This window comes from Phoenix dactylifera, unplaced genomic scaffold (genome assembly GCF_009389715.1).
Source record: "Phoenix dactylifera cultivar Barhee BC4 unplaced genomic scaffold, palm_55x_up_171113_PBpolish2nd_filt_p 000288F, whole genome shotgun sequence".
NCBI lineage: Eukaryota > Viridiplantae > Streptophyta > Magnoliopsida > Arecales > Arecaceae > Phoenix > Phoenix dactylifera.
The window spans coordinates 475,996-501,878 of NW_024067770.1; the positions used below are offsets into that span (position 1 = coordinate 475,996).

At 36.4% G+C, this 25,883-nt stretch overlaps 2 protein-coding genes and 1 long non-coding RNA gene across 7 annotated transcripts in view; 2 read left to right on the forward strand and 1 right to left on the reverse strand.

The window, feature by feature from the left end:
* LOC120105451 (ABC transporter G family member 45-like) overlaps positions 1 to 3,902 on the forward strand; it is a 19,503-nt gene extending 15,601 nt beyond the window's left edge. The window contains exon 8 of the mRNA XM_039117945.1: positions 208 to 3,902. Coding sequence (XP_038973873.1) covers positions 208 to 291 — 84 coding nt within the window. The 3' untranslated portion in view covers positions 292 to 3,902. The remainder of the gene's footprint in view (positions 1 to 207) is intronic.
* Positions 1 to 24,336, reverse strand: part of LOC120105452 — a 34,134-nt gene extending 9,798 nt beyond the window's left edge. For 2 of the 3 annotated variants that reach the window (XR_005507850.1, XR_005507848.1), the window contains exons 1-5: positions 22,973 to 24,336; positions 17,985 to 18,091; positions 15,829 to 15,953; positions 15,604 to 15,735; positions 10,688 to 10,844 (exon numbers count right to left, since the gene is read on the reverse strand). This is a non-coding gene — a long non-coding RNA (uncharacterized LOC120105452). The remainder of the gene's footprint in view (positions 1 to 10,687; positions 10,845 to 15,603; positions 15,736 to 15,828; positions 15,954 to 17,984; positions 18,092 to 22,972) is intronic. The other variant, XR_005507849.1, reaches the window with a different exon arrangement.
* LOC103696677 (ABC transporter G family member 45-like) lies at positions 208 to 17,991 on the forward strand. Of its 3 annotated transcripts, XM_008778363.4 has the most exons (15): positions 208 to 297; positions 7,961 to 8,262; positions 9,750 to 10,348; positions 10,444 to 10,604; positions 10,724 to 10,827; positions 11,091 to 11,256; positions 11,365 to 11,537; positions 11,643 to 11,975; positions 12,086 to 12,376; positions 13,112 to 13,195; positions 13,276 to 13,409; positions 13,490 to 13,717; positions 13,802 to 13,973; positions 17,334 to 17,588; positions 17,672 to 17,991. In XM_008778363.4, the coding sequence occupies exons 2-15, from the start codon at positions 7,966 to 7,968 to the stop codon at positions 17,939 to 17,941; spliced, it is 3,267 nt and encodes a 1,088-aa protein (XP_008776585.4). In that variant the 5' UTR covers positions 208 to 297; positions 7,961 to 7,965; the 3' UTR covers positions 17,942 to 17,991. The 3 variants fall into 3 exon arrangements, with proteins under 3 accessions (XP_008776585.4, XP_038973871.1, XP_038973872.1); XM_039117943.1 differs by having other exon boundaries at positions 11,365 to 11,975; XM_039117944.1 differs by lacking the exon at positions 208 to 297 and having other exon boundaries at positions 7,518 to 8,262; positions 11,365 to 11,975.
* Positions 24,337 to 25,883: the final 1,547 nt, after the last annotated feature.

Sequence of the window (25,883 nt, forward strand, 5' to 3'; positions counted from 1 at the left end):
CCAAATATAAATATTCAAACTGATCACCACTTTCATTTAAGCTTAACAAGAATCAATGACATATCGATATTTGTCGACTAATAAACATTGCAATGCAATTATTACAAAGTGATTGTATCAGTAGTATTGTTTTGGTCTTTAATATGTCAATCTAAATAGAATTTTATTAACTTTTTTGGGCTTCTTATAACCTATTATACTCTACAGATGCTTGGCTTATATGAGTGTGCCGATACCATTATAGGAGATGAGATGAGAAGAGGGATTTCTGGGGGGCAAAGAAAAGAGTGACCATTGGTACGTGCTTAATTAATCTTACTAAGTTTTCTCATGTATAATTGTGTACTAAGATTGCTCTTTTGATAGGAGCTTTATTTCTTCCTCAGAGTCTGTTTTAAGAATATCAACAAGTACCCATGTTTTCTGCAATATTACAGAGAACAATATAACCTATTGGCATTGTGAATTTGTTATTTACATAAAACTAAAAATATTATTACTATTCTAGTGATTACTAAGATACTTATATTGCCAGGTAAAGTGACCTAGCACAAGGCTTGAATAGATCAGTATTAGAAAGTAAGAAATCCTTATCAAATAAATTAGTTCTTCTTGAAGAAGTTACATATTAACAACTTAGGCATGGTTCTTGCTTCTCCCCTTACAATTTAGTTATGTTTATGCTCAATTCAATTAGATAATATTATACTTACATATAAATTATTTTATTGACAAATAGAAGACAAATATTTAACTAATATGGTTCTCTCTCACTCTCTCCTTATGCATGTATTATGTAAAAGAAGACTCACCCTCCATTTTGTGTGGTATGTACATATGTAAATCAAGTTAGACAAACTAGTTAGACTAGATTAGAATAAAAATAAATGCTTACAACATCCAGTTCATTTAGGAACCGAGAATATCAAATTGGTGAAAGTTAATTAAAGAAAAGTACCACCAATTATTTTAGCCATTTTAGTTTAACCATGCCATTTCACTTTGTTCTCTTACATAAATAGTGTGCTTCTGCCCATATTAAATTATCACAGCTACTATCAGTACAAGAAGAAAGCATGTCCTCAAGATAAAATACAAAATTTAAAGTTAGTCATTGAAGTAACATTAAAAATTCATAAGTAGTTTTTAAAGAGGAGATTTTGTTATGACAAAAGACTAGGTTCATTTTTTAAATAATGATCATATATCACACTCTTAGCACTATTTGTTATTTCTTCTACACAAAAGCCGTTAAAAAGTTCATGAAGGTTAGTAATAATAAAAATAGCAAAAAAGAAGGCATAATATACTTCAAGATTATATGGTAAAAGTTTATATAGGTACCACTAAACTATACAAAATTAATTATAAGTCCTTTATGATTAATGACTATCTAGATCAGAGTTGTGATGCATTAAAAAACTAATTCAAACATTAGTTGGAGGCTAGGTTTGCCATCTCGATACCGGACCTCGTATCGGTGCCATACTAGCACAGTGTCGGTATGGTACAGTACAAAATTTTTCTTTGCATACCGAATATCAGTACGCCAGCTGTACGGGTGCCGAGTACCGTAACTGATACGGTATGGTACGTCCCGTACCGTCTGTTTGGGCCAGTACAGCGTACCATGCTTGAACGTGTCATATGGAAGGAAATGGACATGTTCAAATGGCTACTAACTTTGTTGTCAAAAACTTACATCCAAAACATGATGGCCCTGAGCAATCAGAATTTCATGTTTAAATCACGACCAGATAGTATTCAAGGTCTAATCCATATTAGAAATCTTAGGATCATATAAATTATAAGATCATATGAATTATAAGACCAAACTTCAACATGTTATTAACATATTGAACAATGTTGATGTCCATTTTATGATTAACTTGACCTTTTTAATTGCATTTGTTATTCATGAGCTGATGAGCCTATATATCATAAGACTAACAATCCAATTAAGTTTGAAGATAAACATAAAGGAAACTGAAAGGTCAAGGAACTAAAAGCTAAAAGCAAAATTTCATATCCTTACAATGTTCTATTTTAAAAGATGCATATATTGATATATTTGGAGTGATAAATCATGGTCTATTGAGTATAAAAAATTATGGTTTACTTTGCCTGCGGAAGCATATAAGCTCCCACCTATGATGCCATAGGTTAACTATAGGACAAAAGAGAATTAATTTTCTCTTTTAGAAGGAAAAGGAAAGGAAACAAATTTACATATAAAGTCTGATAATGATGATGGAAACATCGTCAGTTATTTTTATTTGTTCTTTGGGCCTGAGCCATCATATTTCCTTCTTTTTTTTGAAATTAGGAAAGGTTATCATACTGACCTGTATCACCGTATATGCATATATTTTATACCTAGACATGTTTGTTCTACTGAGAAGCCACATGCAAAGCAAAGAGCCACATCTCTCCCCCAAAAACCAACAGAAGAGATAGAGAGAGATTGGAAATCCACCTAGAGTTTTTGGTAGTAAAGAAATCATGATAGTTCCTAATAGGCTTGGCCCTGAATAAGATTTAGTACAATTGACATTCTCTCCCCTCCTGCGACAAAAAAAAGGTGCGGGGAAGGAATATCAGTTCTTTCCTCCACTCCACCTCGGCTGTCTGTTTGAATCTCATCTTTCCAACCACTTACCACCTAAAGCTTGTAGCCCCCCACCTCTCTCTCTCTCTCTCTCTCTCTCTCTCTCTAATTATGTATGTTCTGTTTACTTGTGTGTTAAATAATGAAAGAAAATGTAAAGGTAACCAACATCCACTCGAGCAAATAGAGCCAAAAAACTTCGATCCAAACATCCACTTCTCTTTCACAATGCTTTCCTGGGCTCTCTCTTTCTTTGTTTCCTTAATTTGGCAAGAATTCTCTCACGTTTCTTACCATTTCCTAAAGTCCCTCTCCAAGTTGGAATTTCTCTAAGATGCCCATGGCCCTCATTAAAAGTATGTAGTTTCTTTTTCTTCGTAGGTTTTTTGCTTTCCATAATATCTTTTTCAACTACCACCTGTGCTATTCTACTAGATTATGTTGCCCTAAAATGTGGATTTATCTTCTTTTTTATTTTACTGTATTCTTAGGTTTTTGAATTACTACATTGTTGCACAATGGAACAATGAAATGATTTCTTTCTTAAATGTCTAAGTTTTTTATTTATTAAATTTGCAAACATAGACATCTATATTATCATTTTCTAGAGTCCTTTCATAGTATTATTGATTGTGTTGCCTACATAGAAAAATGTCCATGACTTTAGAAATAATTTTTTGTGTGAAGAATTTTAATAATCGCCAATAATGAAAATTCTAAAAGCTTTTATTATCATGGCTGCTGCACATTTTCTGTGACCTGCATGAGAATAATCGTAGCTCTGCCCATCGGATAAACTATAAATGGGAACATGGTGGTGGAAATTGCATTTCTTATGTTTACATATAATTTCCTTTTATAATTCATCCATTTGCTTTCCAATCAGCTCATTCTGATTTTTATTTCTTTTATCTTTCAAAAAATTGGAAAGAATCATATGATCTGATCCAATGTGGTCCAACCCCCTCTATGATATGCAAGTTGATCCTAATCCTAACCAAGGTTAGCCGAACTGGTACCAGGACCCATACCGATCGGCTCTCAGTTCAGTATCGTATCGATATACGTTATGCTATAGCGTGCTAGTTTCGAACCGGCACACCGTTTTTTTTCGTTTTTTTAAGTTTTAATAAAAAGTAATCATTTTTTTTGGTTTTTTGAATGATTTTAAGTCTAATTTGATGTTTCTTTTAGTTTTTGATGTTTCTATCACCCCAGTACACCCTAAATGATGCTTCTTGATGTTTTGGAGTCATTTTCTGCGTTATCGTGGCATTTCTCTAAAACAATGCTACCTTGGAGAGGCAAAAATCTAACAAATTCGTATTATTGGGTTTGCTACCTTCAGCCTTCTGCATTAGCATCAAGCCGAAACCAAAATGCAAAGAAAAAAGCCAGCGATCTTGGCTGTGCACGCTAGGAGAAGCAACATAAAATATCCAAAAATCAATTAGTGAGATATAAAACATATAATTATACAATCAATTACATGTATTTAAAGTATAATATACATACCTATATCTAGAATCCCATCAAGTAACAATGTCTTTGTAGATATCCAGATCATTAGCATAATCAGAAAGCACATCAGCTCACCCCTCTAAACAAGCGGCATTGTAATCATATTCGCTCATCCCATAAGGAACGACTCTGGGTTATAACTGGTCTCAGATCTCTCACTGAAGCTCTAGCTCTAAGAGGTGTCCTCTGGCTAATAATACAACTGTGGAGGGACCCATCCGACTATGTCGGCAATAAAATCCAACCCATAAGGTGCTCCGAGCTGTATAAATAGTAGCGACTAAAAAACAATGCCTCAAACGCACCATGTTCATATTCATATGGCTCACAAGCTGCTTGTGGATGCAGATAATAGAATCTAGCAAGGTCCGCCGTACCGGTACCGGTTGGCGTACCGGTGGCGGCCGAACCGGTACGAAACCGGTCCCGTACCGGTCCGTACCGGTGGGTGTACGGTCCGAACCGGTGGCATACCGGTTCAAACCGGTCCCATACCGGTTATTCAACAATAAACTACCGGTACCGGATTCCATGCTGATCCGGTACCAGTCCCAGGCCGGACCGATACGTACCGGCCGGTACGGACCGGTACGGCAGACCATGAAATCTAGCATGCAACTCGAAACTTGATACGTCTATGGATCCTACTCTACATACGAGATCATTTGCAGTTGCATCGTGTCCTTCTGAACGACCTCGAAGAGCCTGTCTCCTATATACAATCGTATCTTCATGGGCTCTACCAACTTGTGCACCGTAGCTTCTATTCTGTGTGGCATGCATAAACTAGGACTTACTGATGAATCGAAAATCACCCTGCGGTTGTATCTTATAAACAATGGAATCTGCCTATTGGCTCTGCATCTATCCTAGTCTCACTGGCTATGAAATGGCCGATCGTGGAGGCGATTCTAACTTATCAAGCTCCAACTTCTGTTGCTAGCCCACAAGCGATCCGATCATGGGATATCCTCATTCTGAACAAAAGCATTGTAGATCGGATCTGTGTACTTCAGCTCTACTTCTTCCTAAATGCATTTCAGCCTCAACCTCATATTGTAATAAACATACACGAGGTCATTAAGGCACCTTTGTGGCAAGATGGTTCCTCTACTTGCTATGGATAAGGACGAAGGTGGACCAGTTGCGCTCGCAACCACCCTATGAGACCATCTAAGAGAGGATCCAAATGGCTAGCCGTTTAAGATTTTTCACCGACAAACCAAAATGCATCCACCATTTAGCTGCAAAAGTACTAAAAAAAATTATATATAAGATAGTATCATATTAGTAACTATCTAACATTAAGTAATACTTATCGTTGATCTCTAATAGACTTGGATTCATGCTTTTTTTACTTACGACAACTATCGAGACTCCAAAGCTGTCAGTGCCCTCCCAAATATTTTCTTCTATAAAAAAGATACATGTTATAATATGTTAATGATTAAAGACATGAGCTAACTTACCTATGCTACTTAAGTTAACTTACCTTTTATAGTCACAGAGTCGTGACTTTCGGATCAAGCTCCATCTTGTAAATCATGTTACGCAGGACGACCAAAAGTTTCTCATCTATATCGATCCCAGGTACGATGTACTGGAACCTCAGGTTCATGTATGGTTACCATAACAATGTCAGTGACATAATCTCCCTTAAAATGTGTAGTATGTATATAATGTAAATCGACCCCGTCATGTTGTAAGGAACCCGAAGCCAAGGGTCATGCTCAAGGTAGTATAGCATATATGCTAATATAGATCATGGTAACTGAGGTCAATTGGCAAAAGTAGCGGTAGTAGCATGGTCTGCCGTACCGGTCGATACGGGTCGGTACCGGACCCTACCGGTACAGTACCGCAACATATTTTGGTACCGAACCGTACCGGTCCGTATCGATCGGTACCGATGCGTACCAGCCCATACCGACCGGTACCGACCCCTACCGACTCGGTACCGGCCCGAACCGACCAATCCGTACCGGCTCCAATTTTTTTTGGCTTTTAGCCCCATCGATACAGTACCGGTTCGGTTCAGTTTGGTTCGGTACCGTACCGGTACCGATGCCCACCGGTACGTCGGTACAGTCGGTACCACGTACCTTGGGCAGTAGCAATATTAGAAAGACGATAGAGAACGGCAGCATTGGAAGAAAAAAATAATAATATAATAGTGGTTTACAGTATGATATCAGAAGGACAAATATTTCATGTAGGCAATTAGTGGGCCCATCGCTGGCATTAGGTATCTTATGACACCTACACCGCTTGATTAGATCAAATATAGGGATGAAACTTTCCAAAAACTATGCAACAGGAAAAAGTGAAAATGCTCTAGCCAATAAGGCTAAGTGCATTATGGGTGAAATTTTATATAATTTATCCAAAAAAATCTACTTAATATCAAATTTCGCCGTCTCGGTACCAAATCCCGTACCAGTGCCACACTAGCATAGTGTCGGTACGGTACGCAGTTTTTTTGACATACTGAATATTGGTACGCCACCAGTACCAAACCAGTACTGTACGGTACATTCGGCACCATCCGATTCGGTACGGTACGACATACCATGCTTAATATTTTCAATATCTGATCCAGCTTGAATTCCACTCATTTTCCTCCCTCCCCTTCTCGCTCTCTTTTCTTCTCTTTCCTTCTCCTTCTTGGGCGATGACATCTCAATTTTTTTGCCGGAATCGTCCCGGTCCGCCGCCGGTATAGCTTGAGAAGCCTTGAACCAGACGGTTTGGGACGGTTCCGCCAACCTTGATTATATGATTTATGACTAAGTGGCATTATGAAAAAAAAAATCCTTGAAAGAAAAAGAAAATGGTGCAAAACAGAGAGATAAAGAAGTATGAGCGAAAATAACATAACAATGTAAAGTACTAAGAAAGGGGGGAAAGAAACAAAAGATGTAGATAGCCAAACAATCTATCTATTATAAATGTACGCGATCATGTCTAACATGAACTCACTAGAATAATTGAATGATTAAAATACCCTTTTGGTGAGGCAAGTCAATAACAATGCATAATCTACTTTTAGAAGCCAAATAAATTGTATCTGAAAATATTCTTAGGGGCCATACCTCACATGACATTTATGCAAATAGAATAATATATAATAAAATTTGATCATAAGTTATAGTGACTTTCTACATAAATAAGATATTTAAAATTATTTTTAGATTCATCTATTTATTTCATAGAATATAAGTTTGTAATGTTTTAATTTATCAAGAAATAAATAATGAATTATATGAATGCCTTACCAAAATAATTGCTTAATCAATTTAAAGATTCAAGAATTACATTAGATTTTTTTAAACAAGAAAAACATTTAAAGTGAAAATCCAAGCACAATTTGAAATATACTGTGATCGTATTAACTATTTTATCTTGTTTCAGTATAATGGCAAGCACTAAATAAACCATCTATTCATTTTTTTTATATTTATAGTGTTTATGTTTTTCAATTTTTAAGATGTTACAACCAATAGTCGAGATATAATCATTGTAAAGTTGATTAAAGAGAAATTCATATTGGGAAAAATAAATGATATTCTGATAAAGAATCTATCCGGGAAAAATAGCAAACCATAGTATTATAGGCTTAAATATATTAGACTTATATTTGAAATTGGACAAAGAAAAGGAAATGGTATTGTGCACAAAAAATGTCAGCCTATATTTTTTTTTTACTAGCAAGAAAATATATCGATCAAATTTAGGAAACAACATCAATAAAGTTACATGAAAATCATTAGATTACTTTTTATCTATTTTTTATATAATGAAGAATGCATATATAAGGTTTTTATGTTACAGGAGAGATGCTAGTTGGCCTTGCAAGAAGCTTCTTTATGGATGACATATCGACTGGTTTAGATAGCTCCACTACCTTTGAGATTATCAAGTTTCTCAGGCAAATGGCACATTTACTGGATCTTACCATAGTCATTTCCTTACTTCAACCACCACCCGAGACATTTGAATTATTTGATGATATAATCCTTTTATGTGAGGGACAAATTGCTTATCAAGGCCCTCGGGAGAATGTTCTGGAATTTTTTGAGTTAATGGGTTTTAAATGCCCAGAAAGGAAGAATATAGCAGACTTTCTTCAAGAGGTACTTGTTTATGAACTAGTTTATTACTCTTTAACTATGATTCTTGACATTTTATAGCAGTATTTTACATTATATTGTTCAAAGTTTGAGTTCACTCTATCAATCTTAAATGCTTTTGTAAACTATGAATTTTGCTCTTAATTGAAATAGCTGGTGAAAAATAATTTATCAAGCTAGTCAGATGTACTCTAAATAAAAATATATTTATGTAAATTATTTTCTTTAAAAATCAACAAAACAAAAATAAAAAGTAAGATCAAATACAACTAAGTTCATGTTTTAGCTAATGTCACAATGCTGTGACAGTCTAACTTCAGTCAGGAACAACAACACAATGTTCTACATAGAAAAGTCAATGTCATAATATGCTATTAGGTTAGCAAAGGTTTAGTCAGATGCAGATTTATTTCGTATTTAATCTGATAGGATGATATGCAGTGAAGACCCACATCCATTAATTAAATGGACCAAAAAGTGTCAGCAGCTAAATATTTAATAAGATGCAGAAACAGATCCACATGTGCTTATATAGCAAGATTCGTTAGACATATCCTTTCATATAACTGTTTAAGTAGTAAAATGAAATTTCCAATCAAGTGTTAATCAGTGTACTATATTTTGTTATCTCTCTTTGTGCTGTAGAATTCTACTGATAATAACACAAAAGCACTTAACTAGAAACCTACCAGTTGAACATAGTCCCTAAACCAAACACTTAGATGCAAACAGTCCACCAAAAAACCCATGCCTGTTATAGTTTTATTCAGTTAAACATCATGTAACATGTTTCCCTCGATTTTCTACCTTAACATAGTAAACCTGTCCGACAAACAACCTTAGCTAAATTATAAAGCTCCAATGCATTGACAAAGAAAATTCAACATTGCAACATATTTAGTTATCCATGATTACCATACTATATCATACACCACTTAACAGTAGCTTACTCCTTTCAGAAACATGAACATGAACGATCTTTCAACACCACTATGTAAGCCCCCTCTTTTGTTAACTTCCCAAGGGGTTCATGCTTCAATACGTTGTTGCACACTTGTTTTTCATTTTTGTCCTCATTCATCTTTCACTTTCCTCACAAGAAGGTACCAATTACCTTCTCCCTATCAACTATTTGGGTATCTTATTCAAATTCTCATGCATCGCTTGGATCATTCCAACTTGTCACACAATACTAACTGTTACTTTTCCTTAACTTTCAGTAACTGCCAGTAAACTCTTTACTGAAAAAGTAAAAATTTTAGAAAGCTATTTGACATTCTTTAAGGACTTCCAGTAACTTCCCCAAGAAAAACCCAAAACTTCTGATAAAGTGCAAATTTCTTAAAAAAAAATTGTGGTTAAAGTTAAACCATGATCGGCTTAGTCATTTAATTATCATCTGATAATGGGTTTGCATTGACTGAATTTATCAAATACTCATCTGTTAACATCTGAAACCATTTTAACATTTGCTGCTAAATTATGGACAGGTCACTTCAAGAATGGATCAAGGACAATATTGGGCTGGTAATCAACGGGAATACCGATACCTTTCAGTTGGCAAATTTGTAGAATCCTTTCATTCTTCTCATCTGGGTCAACTTCTAGAGGAGGAGCTCTCCAAACCAAGTGATATTGCAAACAGCAATTCATCAACTAAAATCAATGACAGCCATAAAATCTCAAAGTGGGAAGTTTTCAAGGCATGCTTCTCAAGGGAACTGTTACTCTTAAAGAGGAATTTCCCAGTGCATTTATTCAAGATCATACAGATAACACTGTTGGCAATTGTGATCATGACACTTTTCCCCCGAACAGAAATGAATCACCAGTCAATCATGGATGGGAACAAGTTTCTTGGAGCTATCTTCATTGGTGTAGTAATAGTGAAGTTCAATGGCATGACTGAGCTGGCAATGACAATAAGAAGACTTCCCATTTTCTACAAGCAGAGAGAATTGTTACACTTGCCTGGGTGGGCACTCCTTCTTTCAATTTTCGTCCTTAGTCTCCCAATGTCACTGGTAGAGACAGGTATATGGACCTGCTTAACATACTTTGTTATTGGCTTCGCACCATCAGCAGTTAGGTATGAGTCATTTTTTTTACCACTCCAATTAAAATAGAAATGAAATAAAAACTAAAATAGGCATGTTTGCAATGTTCTTCCCTTGGTTCTTGTAGGTTTTTTCAGCAGTTTCTATCACTTTTCTGTGTGCATCAAATGTCGATGAACCTTTTCCGTTTCATTGCTGTATTGGGAAGAACACAAGTAATGGCAAACACCCTAGGGTCTGCAACTCTTATTGCAGTATATATACTTGGAGGCTTTATCATATCAAAAGGTCAGTTGTTTATTCTTTGCATATTTGGTGAAGCAAATTATAACAAAAATCCAAGAATGTCATTTGATGACTTAAGGACTCACCATTTCCATCCCGACTAAATTTGTCTCTTCAATCAGACAATATCCAACCATGGCTGCTTTGGGGATACTGGGCCTCTCCCTTGACCTATGGACAGAATGCAGTAGCACTCAACGAATTTCTTGATGAAAGATGGAGCATGGTAAGGTCTCATTTATCCTGGCACATAAAAAGTTCTGTAAAGTTAGATGTGCAGCTTCGCATGGATTAATAATAGATCACATTCCAAATAGAAATACAAAGAAAGTCTTGTCAGACTCATTATTTTGAAAAATCAGTTCAGAAAAAAGGCTGCAATTAAGAATCGATAATAGTCTTTGACAAAATTAAATTATTAGAACATATGAAAAAATTTCTCATGATCTTCTCTTATATTTGGTAAACAATGATCTTTTCTTTTGACAGAAAGTACATTATGCATACATTGATGCTGACACTGTTGGGAAGGCTGTCCTCAAATCGAGAGGGATGCTCACAGAATGGTATTGGTTCTGGATATGTGTGGGAGTTTTACTCAGCTTCTCTCTTACCTTCAACATTCTCAGTATATTTGCTTTAGAGTTTCTCAACCGTATGTATTCTTTACTTCACCATGTGTTTTACATGCTTTAACATATCACAAAAGAATAAAGCTAAATAGATTTGAGGATTTCTGATCCCAATCATTAACTTTTTGCAGCTCCACACAAGCATCAAGTCATCACTGGTGCTAAAGCTGGGGGCATGAAACAAAACAAAACAGCTGATGAACAAGAAATAAATGGGACAGCACCAAGGCATGGAATGATTTTGCCATTTCACCCTCTGACCCTTGTATTTGACCATATCAATTATTATGTAGACATGCCTAAAGTAAATCCTCTTACTTTACCACCAACTCACACCAAGTATTCATTGAATCCAATATTGATCACAGTTTTTTCTCCTTATGGAACATATCTTTATTCCCGTGATCAGGAGATGAAGAAGCATAAAGTAAATAAGAAGAGGCTTCAGCTTTTACAGGATGTCAGTGGTGCATTCAGGCCGGGAGTTCTAACTGCACTAATGGGAATAACTGGTGCAGGAAAAACCACATTGCTAGATGTTTTGGCGGGAAGGAAGACTGGTGGATTCATTGAAGGCAATATAAAAATATCTGGATATCCAAAAAAGCAAGAGACATTTGCTAGGATTTCAGGATACTGTGAACAGACAGATATCCACTCTCCGTTCGTAACTGTATATGAATCGCTACAATACTCTGCATGGCTTCGTCTGCCTTCCCATGTTGAAACTCATGAAAGAAATGTAGGTTCCTCAAAACATATTTCGTTCCCTTCTTTCCTTTGTTCATAGGAGGAATGCCTGTCTATTGTAATCAAAGTATATCTAACCAGGACATTTATCCCCAACTTTAGATGTTTATAGAAGAAGTCATGCGCTTGGTTGAGCTAATGCCACTGAAAAATGCAATGGTGGGTCTTCCGGGAATCCATGGTCTGTCAGCTGAACAACGGAAAAGGCTCACAATAGCAGTAGAGTTAGTTTCTAGCCCATCCATTATATTCATGGATGAACCAACATCTGGTTTGGATGCTCGTGCTGCAGCAATTGTCATGAGGGCAGTGAGAAAGACAGTGGACACTGGGCGCACTGTTGTTTGCACAATCCATCAGCCAAGCATCGAGATTTTTGAATCTTTTGATGAGGTAGGTACTAGTTTTGAATTTTGATGATTTACATTCTAATAATCACAAGAGGAAGATAAGAAATAACATGGTGCAGTAAGAACTATAAAAATAATAAACAGAATTATTAATTCTTCTTAGGTAAAATATGAAGTTAACATCAAGCAAGAGGAGAATATACATGCTTAGACAAGAACCAACTAACATGGTTGTGCAAAATTTCCTCTTAAGATCCAAGCTAATGAAATGTGTCCTATCTATTGTAGTATACTTGGACTTTTCAATGTCTACATGTGGACTGATTTTACATTGACAGAAGACTACTTGAAACCAAAAGAATCTCGGACTTGGGTTCAAATAAGGGAAGAAAAATATCATAAAATTGTGCAAAGAAAACCCTGAATTATTAACATCATAGAAAGGATTGCAATCTTGGACCGTACCACCTAGTACTGGGTGTATGATACCATACTAATAGGATACCGTGACTCGGTATGCCCCCGTATCTAGTGTCACCGAGGTATATATTGTACCAGCAATCAGTATGGGATGTACCAGTTGGGCACTAGTACGTGGTCCAAAATTGAGATTGCAAATCTTGCATCATGTAGAATAATATTAAAAATTCTCAAAGCTTCCATGGCTGTGACTGATATTTTACCATGCCCATATAGTCTAAAAATAAGATAAGGTCATCAATACTACAAAAATGCTCTAATATTAATTATTGGCTTTTCTATTGACTATGCTTTGCAGTTACTACTAATGAAAAGAGGAGGGCAGCTCATTTACAGTGGTTCTCTAGGCCCTCTATCTCGTAATATGATTCAGTATTTTGAGGTAAGATCATTTTGGTTGCATCTCTTTGCTTTTAAAATGGAGAGAAGATGGACAGGTGACTTTGAGCCTTTTCTGTGCAGGCAATCCCAGAAGTTTCTAAAATCAAAAATGGCCAAAACCCAGCAGCATGGGTCTTAGACATTACTTCTCCTGCCATGGAATATAATATTTGCATAGACTATGCAGAGATCTTCCGCAACTCTTCTCTATACAGGTAAGCTAATAAAAGGGTAAAAAATAACAGTGAAGATAAAGAAAACAAGATCATCATTGATTGGATACTTTATGTCACAGAGAAAACATGGAACTAGTTGATGAGCTGAGTAAGCCAACGCCAAATTCACAGGACCTGCACTTTCCATCTGGATATTGGCAAAGTTCTAAATCTCAGAGCATGGCATGCTTGTGGAAACAGCATAGATCATATTGGAAAAATCCAGAACACAATGTTGTTCGTTTTGTAACTACAATTGCAACTTCACTTCTTTTTGGCATAGTCTTCTGGCAAATTGGTTCCAAAATGTGAGTTCAAAAATCAAAATAAAGTCTCTAGTCCCTTCTTCTTGATTTCAAAGATCTTAACTTGGTTCTTTCACTGAACAACAGTACCGAGGAGCAAGATATTTTCAACATACTAGGAGTCATGTATGCATCAGCACTGTTTCTAGGCTTCGTAAATGCCAGTATAGTGCAGCCTGTTGTGGGGATGGAGAGAACTGTATTCTATCGAGAAAGATCAGCTGGGATGTACTCTTCCATGCCCTATGCTATTGCTCAGGTACTCGGCTGTCCGCATTCATTTTATACTGAAGTAAATGATTCTACTGAAAGTTTGAGCTTGATGAATCATTATGGATAAAATGTTTTCAATTTTCTGTGAGAAGCCAAAACATATAGAGGCCAACTGAGCCTTGTTTTTCTTGTTTTAGAGTCCATTTTGATAGTTTTTAGTGAATGAAGTACCTTTTTTCTGTCATTTCATAAGTTGTAGAAAATGTTTATTACATTAACTAATTTCATCTACTGGTACCAATCCATTTCAACCAAAATAAATACTATCAGTAAGACAGTGATACCAATACACCCCTGCACCAGTATCATACCTGCCAAGGTTTGTCGTACCAGGCCGAATCGGACAGTACACTCCGTATAGTACCGTACCAGTTCGGTACTGGTGCCCGATATGGGAGGGGTACCGGTACTCGGTACGAAAGGCATACCGACAGTCGGTATGCTGAAAAGACCCTGTATCGTACTGTACTGACATAGTGATAGTATGGTACTAGTACAGGGTCCGGTACTGAGACGGCGAACCTTGATCCCAGCAAATGGTATTTCACCTCTATCTTATTATCCCAGAACTAGGAGACATACCATGTAATGGTACAACCATACGTACCAGAACATGTAAACCTTGATCTGCAGATTGAGGTATTTCATTCCAGTAGCATGATGTGCTAGCATTGCCAAAATAGGTTATGGGTTATTCCATGTTATGCCAATGCTTGGCACATGCTAGAAAATACCATGTGCCCAGCACTAGCATGAAGCCAGTACCATGCTGGCAATCATATTCTGATAAAGTATTGACATGATAAGTATTCTGATGCACTGTGTGTGCTCACCTGCACTTTTCTTCCAATATCAACAAATTATTTCACTTCTGACTAAATTCCTTTCCAAGCTGGCTATGGCCAAACTAATTCTAGACATTGTTTCACCAAAATAGAAGGGGAAAAAATGTGAGCAATTATTTGCTTATACAAGTGGTAATAGATCTTTATTTGAAATGGCTTTACTGTTGTTCCAGAAATAATTTGAAGAATGGATAACAGAATTTGTTATCATACATAGAAGTCATGGTTCCTCTTTGGGAGATATTTTCTATGGTTTGTAATAGTAAGCAACACTGCCCCAACACAAGTACTTAAGAACAGTGCTATTATCGATCAAATTAACTAGGAAAGTTTTTCAGAATTTCTTTTGAGAAAAGGAAGGGTCCCACCTGTATTATAATTGCCTTGGTCTGAATCTTGAGGATGATGCACCACTCAAGACTCGAACTCAAAACCTCCAGATCTAAGTTGAGGGGTATGACCACCAACGTTTTGTAAGTAATTCATGTAAAGAAAAAACTAGGTTCTTGTAGCATTGAGAATCAGAAATATCGGCTAATAATGTGCTACAAAATGACAAGAATTGCATTATGGACATACTAACACAGTTTTTGGCTAAAGGAATCTAGCATTATGAACCATCTTATAGATATTATGCCATTTCTAACGATTGCTTTTTAATGTGTATATCATAGTTTTAAGTAATTAATCATTATAAAACTATGTTTACACAGTAATCATAAGGCAAGCTCAACACCATGGTTGAACAATAGTATGTTTCATGCACTCCACCTATCCTGTTGATACTCTGAGAAGCTCCCTGATAGATAGTAGTCCACTCCAAGTCCAAGTACTGCCTCGCATAAAACTCTCTGTATTTGAAAGCATTGGATGGGCATGGAAAGCACCGCTGGCACAAGTGTCCTATTGCATGAGAAAGGTTTTAAGGGGGTTAATCATAGACCAGACAAGCTATCCCTGAGTTAAAACCATGATGATGAGACAATAGAGATTTACCTATCTTCGGTCACCGTCAACAGATCGCATTACCCTTTGAAATCATATGTACCATCCTTACTAGCCTCAAATTGATCTCGTCTTCTAGAGGATTGAGACTGGGGGAGCCTCTCATGGTGTAGGTTCTTCAATTTCCAGTCACATACCAATTAATGCAAGAAAAAACATATGTAATTATCTTTTAAAAGAAAACCTAAAGATAAATTGGTTTTTCATGATCATGCTTTTGATGCAATGCAACAAAATGATTTTGCATTATTGCTGCATGCAATCCGTAGAGCAGAGTACAATCTTCAAAACAAAAATAAAGTCAAAGAAGACTGTTGCGTGGAACAACTCTGAACCATCCAAAACTTAAGGTTTTTTAGGATAGTAGGGCGCTAAATTAAAAGGGGAGAGCAGAATATGAGTCCATAACATTGCAGATAAGCTCAAATAATGTGCATTGAAGCAACACATGCCAATGCAAGCCAAAAAGCAACGGTTCTTGGTCTGCAAGGGCATTAAAATAGTACAGACTGTTGCCCATAACTTACAGGCATGTATGTACCATAAATAACAAAAAAAATATGAACCAGAACTTACCACATAATGATTCATTGTTGCAAATCTCAAAAACAGAATCTATGTGATTAAACTATTAATTTCAGATGTAATATGGTGTAATTTCCTGAAAACAAACTCCTTTAAAGTTTGAACTGTATGCTTGCTACTCACTATTTATAACATCAGCTAATCCAGAAGTTTAGAAGTTCTCTCATGCTTGGAGAAAGTAAATATATAGACTTGCAAATTACAAGGACGTTATAAACATTAAATAAAGGATTGTTCGTCTAACTCATTTCTGCAAAGTATTATGATATGATGAAGCGAGGGTAGGTCTTGGCGCAACGATAAAGTTGCTTCATTGTAATCTGCATGTCACGGGTCTGAAACACGAAACAGCCTCTCCGCATGTAGAGGTAAGGCTGCGAACATCTGACCTTCCCTAGACCCCGCAGTAGCAAAAGCCTCATACACTAGGACACCTTTTACAATGACATGATGAAGCATTACTATAAAACTGAACATAATTTTAACAATCATGATCAGCATAAATTTCAATTAAATTTTTAAAAAAGAACAAAAATAATTGAACGGTGTTTTGATCATGATTGTTAGGGACCCTCAAATGAACGGTATGAACCAAACATTAAGTGCAGAATATCTCAAGATCCTCAAAAAATAGGATGGACTATCCCTTTACATGGATGGTCGGTCCTGTATGAACAGATTATTTTCCATGGTCCATCATAAAAGTGGGAATTTGGATTAAATACAAGAAATATCCTCCAATCACATGTATCAAATTTGTACTAGTATTGTGGCGTCTTACTCATGAGGTATGTCATGAATACAGAGTCAAAGCTCTGATAGAAAAGAATGATATATAGTTAGCATAACTTCTTCTCTTTCAAGCTTTTGGTTGAAATGAAATCTGAATTAAATTTGGTTTTCATGTGCAGGTGGCTGTTGAAATTCCATATGTTATATTGCAAGTGGTTATCTTCTCATTTATTGTATATCCAATGATAGGATTTCAATTCACAACAGTGAAATTCATTTGGTTCATGCTCTTCACGATGTTAAGTTTTATCTACTTCACACTTTACGGGATGATGACAGTCGCACTCACACCAACCCAGGAGATAGCTGCCATGCTCTCCTTCCTCATCTTTATCTTGTGGAATGTCTTCTCTGGTTTCATAGTTTCTAGAAAGGTACATAAAATCCCTAGCTTCACTATTATTTTTGCAAAAAGCCACACAGGATGCCACAATGACAGTTGACTGTGTTATTGCAGATGATACCACTTTGGTGGAGATGGTTTTATTGGGCTGATCCTGCAGCATGGACTGTTTATGGTCTAATGTTTTCCCAATTGGGTGACAGAGTTGAACTTATCCATGTCCCAGGGAGCTCAGATGAGACCATAAAAGAGTTTCTTGAGGATTACCTTGGTTTACAAGATCAATATTTCCCACTCACAGTAATCCTTCACATTGTAGTTATTGTCTTATTCTCATTTGTGTTTGGTTTCAGCATCAAACATCTAAATTTCCAGAAGAGATGATAATACTGAAAACAGATATTAAAAGCAAGGAGGAGAAGCATACTCAACTCATTTGAGTTCACCAGCAACTTCACCACAAGAGATTCAGATCTTCAATAATCTTTCTTTCCCTTTCCCTCTCAGTTCATCCAAAGGATGGATCATAGGGATCTAAAAATGTTTCATGCAGTGTAAAATGATTAGAGCATCATGTCAAAAATGTAAGTTCCTAATAAGCAGTAGATAAAAATTTAAGATATAAATACAGAATTGTATCCCCCAACATGAAAACAAGTTGAAAAAGAATTGTGTGCAGACAAAAGAACTGGTGTAGCAATAAGTAAATAAGTACAGATTCTAGTTGCAGGCCTACTAACATATGAAAAAAATATGTTGCGAAGAATCATTCTTAGATCATTACCACTTGGTAATCTAATATTGTTTACAAAGGTGGAAATACAAACTAGCCTTTTTTCTTCATGGAATCAACTTGACAACTCCATGACGGGATGACAGACCAGAAACATGGTGAAATGGCATATATAACAAACTAAAACTACTTAAAATAACTCAATTATTCTATAATTATAAAATAACTTCCATATAATTACAAGACATAAATAAACTCAAAACTTGGCCATTTTCTCAAATTGATTAAACAATTTGACAAAATAGTTGTTCCTGAACATAGGTCTGAGATGAACTTGAAGTCATGGTTTGCTATATCGCCCCGTACTGCCCGGTATGGGGCATACCGTACCGGAAGGAAATCGGTACAAAACTTAACTTTAAGTTGGTACAAAGCCCCGTACTAAGGCATACAATCCCATATCGAGGTATACCGACATATACCGAGGTGTATCGACCTAATATCGAGGCGTACCGAGATAAAAATTTAAAAAAATGGTTAACTACAGGAGTATATCGTACCGTACCGAACCGATAATGTACAGATAAGGTATCCGATACCGAGATTGAGCACCTTGCTTGAAATAATTTGAGTTAAAGTTGACATGGTTAACTTTCAAGATGAATAAACAAGTTTTAAACTATTTTTTGTGGATAAAGTATAAGAAACAAAGATGAAGATACAGAGTTTAGGTTAAGAAAGATAATTGATTGTTTGATTTTCAGATGTTGATTAATATTTAGTGGATTCAAAAATATAATCCTATTGTTGTTCCTCTTGTAACCTTGATGCAGGTTAAGGTTTATAACTGAAAATAATGGGAAAACCTACTTATAGATTTTCTGTCACTTACATTAAAGGCCCATCCCTAAAATAAATGACAATCTAGGCATGTTTTTTTTCTCTCTATGGATCCCAATATCTTAATTCCAAGATCTTTACTTGAAAGCTCTTTGCTACACAAGACAATTATCCTCAGCCCACCAGATTTCCGAATACAACACATACATATAAAGAGTTGGATTAATGTATCCCCATAAATTTGTTTCTATCTTGAACCTGGCAAGAGAGAAATTCATAAAATATCTAAATAAAAAAGATAAAAACTACAGATATACATCAAAATTATATGCACCAAGTGGGATTATACTAGGGTTTCAGTCAAAGATAGGGATAGTGGAAAAAGGACTAACAATATAGTAATTTCATAATTATTGAATGAGGCTTCTAAATAAATTATTTAGAGAATCACAAGGAGTTCTATGAGGATTTGCATGAGTGTGTTTAGTCCTACACTAGGTTGTGTATTAGGGAGGTCTCGAGTACTTAAGCAAGGCCATGTACCCAATTAATAACTTCTAACTAGCCATATTTGGATGAGGTCCTGGATTATTAAAAATGGTATCAAAGTTGACATAGACAATGACTTATGTGACAAGAGGACACTGCAACACAAACTCTTTTGGCATTGACCACGAGCTGGTCATAAATTTTTAATTGGATCCTTCCTTTGTTGATGATGCCATGGCTTAAACGAGGAAGCATGTGCTAGTGTAACATCATGTGTGCAATGGGTAGGTCTTAGGTATTTAAAGCAGGGCTAAGGATCCCAATTAATAATTTCTCACAAGCTATTTTTAGGTGAGGTCCTAGATCATTATAAATGGCATCAAAGCTAACCCGGCCTACAACCTATATGGCTAGGGGATACTAGCACACAAATTATTTTCGGGCAAACCATAAGCTAGTCTTGGTATTTATGATAGGACTCTTCCCTTGACGAGGATGCCAACTTAAATGGAGTGTGCAAGGACATGTAGAGGTGGCAATTTACTCTGCCTCATAGGATATCCAACCTGTTTGGAGTCAGCAGTGGGGATGGGTAATGGTAAATCCTCCTCCCCCCCCCCCCAAGAAGCCAACCCAATTATATATAAACCTTACCAATCGGATCCTCCCCAACCTTCGCTTCAAATCCGGATTATATTCTTTACATTATTAACTCATGAAGCTTTATTTTTCTTCGTACCTTTTAGGATCATCTCCACCACAAGGTAGCAAAACTATCCGTGATGATTATGATGATAACGGAGAAAAAAGTATTGTGATCGATCCTGAAAAAAATTAATTATGTGAAAGGTTTCATGATACATGTTTAGGTGTTCGCCTTTTTAGTTGATGGTTTTTCTTTGTTTAAGGGACATTTGATTTCCTAAAGAACAACATTTTTGTTTACTATTTTTATTGTTGTTGAAAATTTGTTTTGTTACATTCTAGATCTTCGACCCTTCTTTTGTTTAATACTATATGAAGTATTGAGAGTTACTTTTTTTTGTTTTATTTGTATGTAAAAATAATGACTTTTGCAGCTTCGCCCGCTCCAACCCGTGCCATCTAACTCTACCTGACCCACCCCACCTCGAGACTGGTACGAGACAGGTATAGGTAATGGCCTACTCGACCCATATCCGCCCCATTGCCGCTCCTTAAGGACATGCACGAACATGTGCTTAATCCCACATAATTGTGTGCAGGGGATTTCCCCTCGCAAGGATCCTAGGGCTTAAAGGAAAGGAATATATGAGGACACATGGAGTGTGTGTTTAGCCCCATATTGGGTGTATGTTTGAGAGGTCTTTGTTATTTTAGCAAGACCAAGACCCCGATTAACTTCTGGATAGCCCTTTCTAGGTCGGGTCTTGGGTCATTACAATGATGATTATGATAATAATGCATTGCATCATCAAAATTTGGCAAGTGTCAAGTATGCAAAGAATGTCACATAATAAAAAGTTACCTGTCAAAGCAACAACCAATAATGTTAAATACAGAGATAGCTACCAAGGGCGTATGCATGGAAAAACTACCAAGGGAACTTAAGGATAACAACAACCATCGAGAAAGTTATAGTTAGACATAACTACCAAGGAAAGTAATTCATGAAAGAAACTATTAGGGACGTTTCACTATAAATATTCAAGGATGTTATTTAAGGAGGCACACTCTCTACACAATGCAGTCTTAAATTCTGGTCTCAACACTAACAAGGGCTTCTAAGCCTTTTATTTTGTCTTTGTATATAATCTTCAGTTATTTCTAACTTTGCAGTCTTTCAAGTATCTCAAGTGCGTTTGTAGTATGTACTCTTTTAAATCAGCTTGAGGTTTTATAGTCATAATATTCCAATCATTTTGAATGGATTAACCTTCTCATGATATCTTCATAATATTTTCAATTCAGTGTCAACTCTATGGATCAATTGAATCATGTTTTGACATCCCAAGAAAACATTATTGAATATTTGGGTCTATCTTTGCTCAAATTAAAATTATAAAAAAAAAAAAACTTTCGATCAAACTATTGCAGCATGTATTATTTGGTAATTGGTAATTCCAATATACAGCATGTATTGTTCGGTAATTGGTTAATTCCTTTAGATGGCAAATATGGAGTTTTCTTCATTGAGGCATGGGAAAGAATCTGCAAAAGGACCAATCACCTAGCCCAATATCATTCTATTCGTGGCACATGCAGCATTCTCAAAATTTCACATAAAAACAAAAACCAAGATGGGTCTTGATCATGGTCTGCCGTACCGGTCGGTACGGGCCGGTACATATCGGTACCGGACTCTACCGGTACGGTATAGCTACATATTTCGGTACCGAACCGTACCAGCCCGTACCGACCGGTACCGACGCGTACCGGCCCGTACCGACCGGTATCGACCCATACCGACTCGGTATCGGCCCGAACCGACCAGTCCGTACCGGCTTTAATTTTTTTTGACTTTTAGCCCCATCGGTACAGTACTGGTTTGGCTCGGTTTGGTTCGGTACCGTACCGGTACCGATGCCCACCGGTACGTCGGTACAGTCGGTACTGCTTACCTTGGTCTTGATGGTTTTACATTGTAGCAACATATTACACAACAGATCAGTATAGCTTTTTTAGATATTTTTATCAAACATCAAAGCATCTTGAGTCCCTTCAATACTTGATATTGGCTCAAATAAATGAGACAGTACGCCTATTTACATTTTGTCTGGATCTCTCTGTCAAGTCTATTTACATGGTAATTGGGTCAACAATCAGATGTTGCCTATCATCTCGTACAAGGTCCGCCGTACCGGTACTGGTCGGTATGCCGGTGGCGGCCCAGACCGGTCCCGTACCAGTTCGATACCAGTCTGTGCCGGTCCCATACCGGTTCTCCAACGATAAGCTATCGGTACCGAATTCCATGTTGATCCGATACCAATCCCCGATCAGACCGGTACGTACCGGCCGGTACGGACCGGTACGACAAACCATGATCTCGTATTTATTATCACAAATATTATCCCAGAAGCATGAATTATGAAGTTTTGCAACAAAAATTTCCATTAGTTGAAACCCTCCCAATTTCACAACAAGACTGAGGATAGTACCTCAAATGATGCTCATCCTATCATGTTAGTCAATACAAATGCATTCAGACAAAAACTATTGACACTATAAGAACATCAAAGGAGCATGATAAATAAGAAAGAGAAAAATGAAGCAAAGAATCGATTTTAGCACCAATTTTGCATCGAAACATTTCAGAAAATAAAAAAATGAAGAAAAAAAAATCCCAGGTTGAGAAGTTTAAGGCGACTGACACTGGTGGTCAAAAGGTTTAGCGGATGTTTTGAATCCTCCAGCGTATGAAAAGCTTCAAGCTCCTACTGCCAGGCTCGGATTAGTCCTCTCAGGTGATCCCATTCCCAGGGACATGAGATCAACGACCACACGCGGAGGCTCGACTGGGAGCGAGTTTTGGCAACCGAACTGGTCCCCGAGTGCACGTCTGATGCTCGACGAAATGAGTGACTTGAAATGTTCGTGCATTCTCCTATTTTGCCGGGTTTGTAAACTCGAGGACGGTTTCCCATGGGTACTCGAAAAGAAAGAAAGAAAGAAGCGGGGGGAAGGGGAGCTGGGAGAGAGTGCGAGAGAGAGAGAGCGCGCGCAATGAGGTAACTCTAGCACTGAGGCCAGCATCAAATAAATGATAGCCTAAGTTTTCAACATGATATGGAGGAATTTGTTCACAATATTTAGGCTTTGCAATTAATTGATTTCCTAATAGCCTGTTGGCAGTATACTTGGTCTGATCTACATCAAACTCCTCGCTTGGTTTGTCTGGATGGAATTTAGGTTTCAACAGATTGAGAAGCTCACCATCTAGATCTTCTAGTGAGTGCAAAAAGACAGAAATTATTTGAACATATCCTCATTAGCTGGGGCTGGTTCGCCAACTCAAAAAGATGAAGGCATATTATGATGTTGGAATAAATTCAACTTGGAGAATATATTCAATTAGATGTAACCACTGCATGAAACCATATCATCGAGGGATTTCTAGGACAAAAGGAGGATGTTGATCGGGCATAAGTGAAAGATGAGAGAAGATATTGCTAGAAAATTGGAGGAAGTACTCACGTCATAACATCACTCTCAGAGAAATGGTCGAGGAAAGAATATCTAAATACAACCTTCTTTTAGGGATAGCCTCTAGGTGGTATAGAACGAAGCCTATATACTCTTCGAAGGAAAGGTATACTTCAGTAATGGATTGAGATTCATTATTGTGTCTCTGATTCCTTCTGGGAGCCGTTTAGCAAATTATGAAGCAGGAATAACTAGCAGTACTAGTATGATACAAGGGATCAGATCACACATTCGAACACTATGCAGGGGAAATTTCTACAGAAGAATTTTAACGTGTTGTTTGGTAGAGAATGACCTTGGCATCGGATTCTTTTCTTCCAGTGGTAACCTAGAAGAAGTTAAACAAACTAATTATATATTATTGGTCTTGATTTCCAAGTGGAAAGTTATTTCTTCAATGAGGAAGTTCTAGCCAATTGATCCTCTAAACAATATCTTGAAGTAATTAGAAGGTCCTAGTGATTAGGTGTCATGCCCCCGATCCGAGATCACGAACTAAGAGTCATGGCAACGACCAGATATTCATGAAGAACTTTTTCTATAAGCATACAAAACATCTCATCATGTATTATAAAAAAAGCAGCAGAATAAATTTAAATAATCAGTTTTCAGACTTTAATTTAAATAACTAGAGCCAGATTTTAATTTCTCACAGAACCAACAATATTTAAAAATATTATATTAAACTATAGTCAAATTCTGATCTTAATTAAGAATATCAAATTCGGCCTCTAATCGCTCTTCCGATTATAATCCTGCGCTATTTTACTCAGAATCCTCAAGCATGCGACAGGTTAGTTTGAGGAAGGTAAAGGGTTGTGGGAGTTTATGGTTGAGTTAGATCGGAGTTGCATACAATGGAAAAATGGGCCATTGCAAATTGGCATAATTATAGTTTATCAAAAAGGTATTTGGTATATCCCTCCATTTTAGCATTGGCTACTAATATCCTTCATGGCATCCTTCATTAAATGCTACAACAAACCATCAAGTATCTACTTAACAAAGATCTTGGTAGAAGATTAAGGAGGGGGTTCTTAACTTGCAATATGCCAATAAGGATAAGGGGTTCTTAACTTGTAAAATGCCAAATATGATCATTTTCTATGAGACTATGAGCATTTTTAAAAAAAAAATTGAAGTTGATCCTTCATTATTTTGGAGGGCTACCTAGATTGTCTATTAAGATTTTTTAAGAGTATTTTGGTGGTTATGCATCTTCTCTAGGTAGCCTAAGAAAAGTCTTGTTATAAAAATCTTTTGCCACTAAAATAATCAAGATTTTTAAAGGTCTAACTACAAAACATAATCAAACATAAAACCAAAAGTTCAGTCATGTGAACTTCTCGCATTAAAATTAGTACATATGTTTCTATAATATTTATCTCTTGATAAATATAAAATGTTTGGCCGATAACTCATTATAAATCCATATAAAATTTGATATCAAGTGAACTTAATTCATCAAGAACGGGTTACATATTACAAACATGAACAAGACACATACCTTATTCTGTACATAATCATGGAAAAGGAAAACTCCATACATTAATCTAATAAATATTTATAATCAAATGCAAATAGTTTCTAGGGCATACACTATTCTAACAAAATCTGATTAAGCAATATAGATCTGGTCTTGCACTTGAGATTTGATGAGCAGGTTGGATTGGTGCTAAAATAATTAGATACAAGGATTTTGATTTATGTGACCATTACCAAAAATCTATATATTTGATATTTAACTTGGATATAGTATGAATTTGGCCTGATTTGATAAAATGCTCAAGTCTGCCAAACAAAAAAAAAGTTTGCAACTTGTAAGGTACAAACATCATACCAATCAATCATGAAAAAAAGGGAGAAAAGAAAAACTCCACCACAACAACTGAGCAAAGGTAATTATAATTTATATAAGAATGAACTAACAAAGAAATTTTAGTTTTACAATAAGACTGGATGCACCGAGTACAGGGTTTTGACCAACATATGATAAAAATTAAAGTTTTTGACATCTAGCACAAGTAAATGTGGCTTTCACTGGAGAAATCACTTTCTAGCCTAGATGGTTAATCTAAT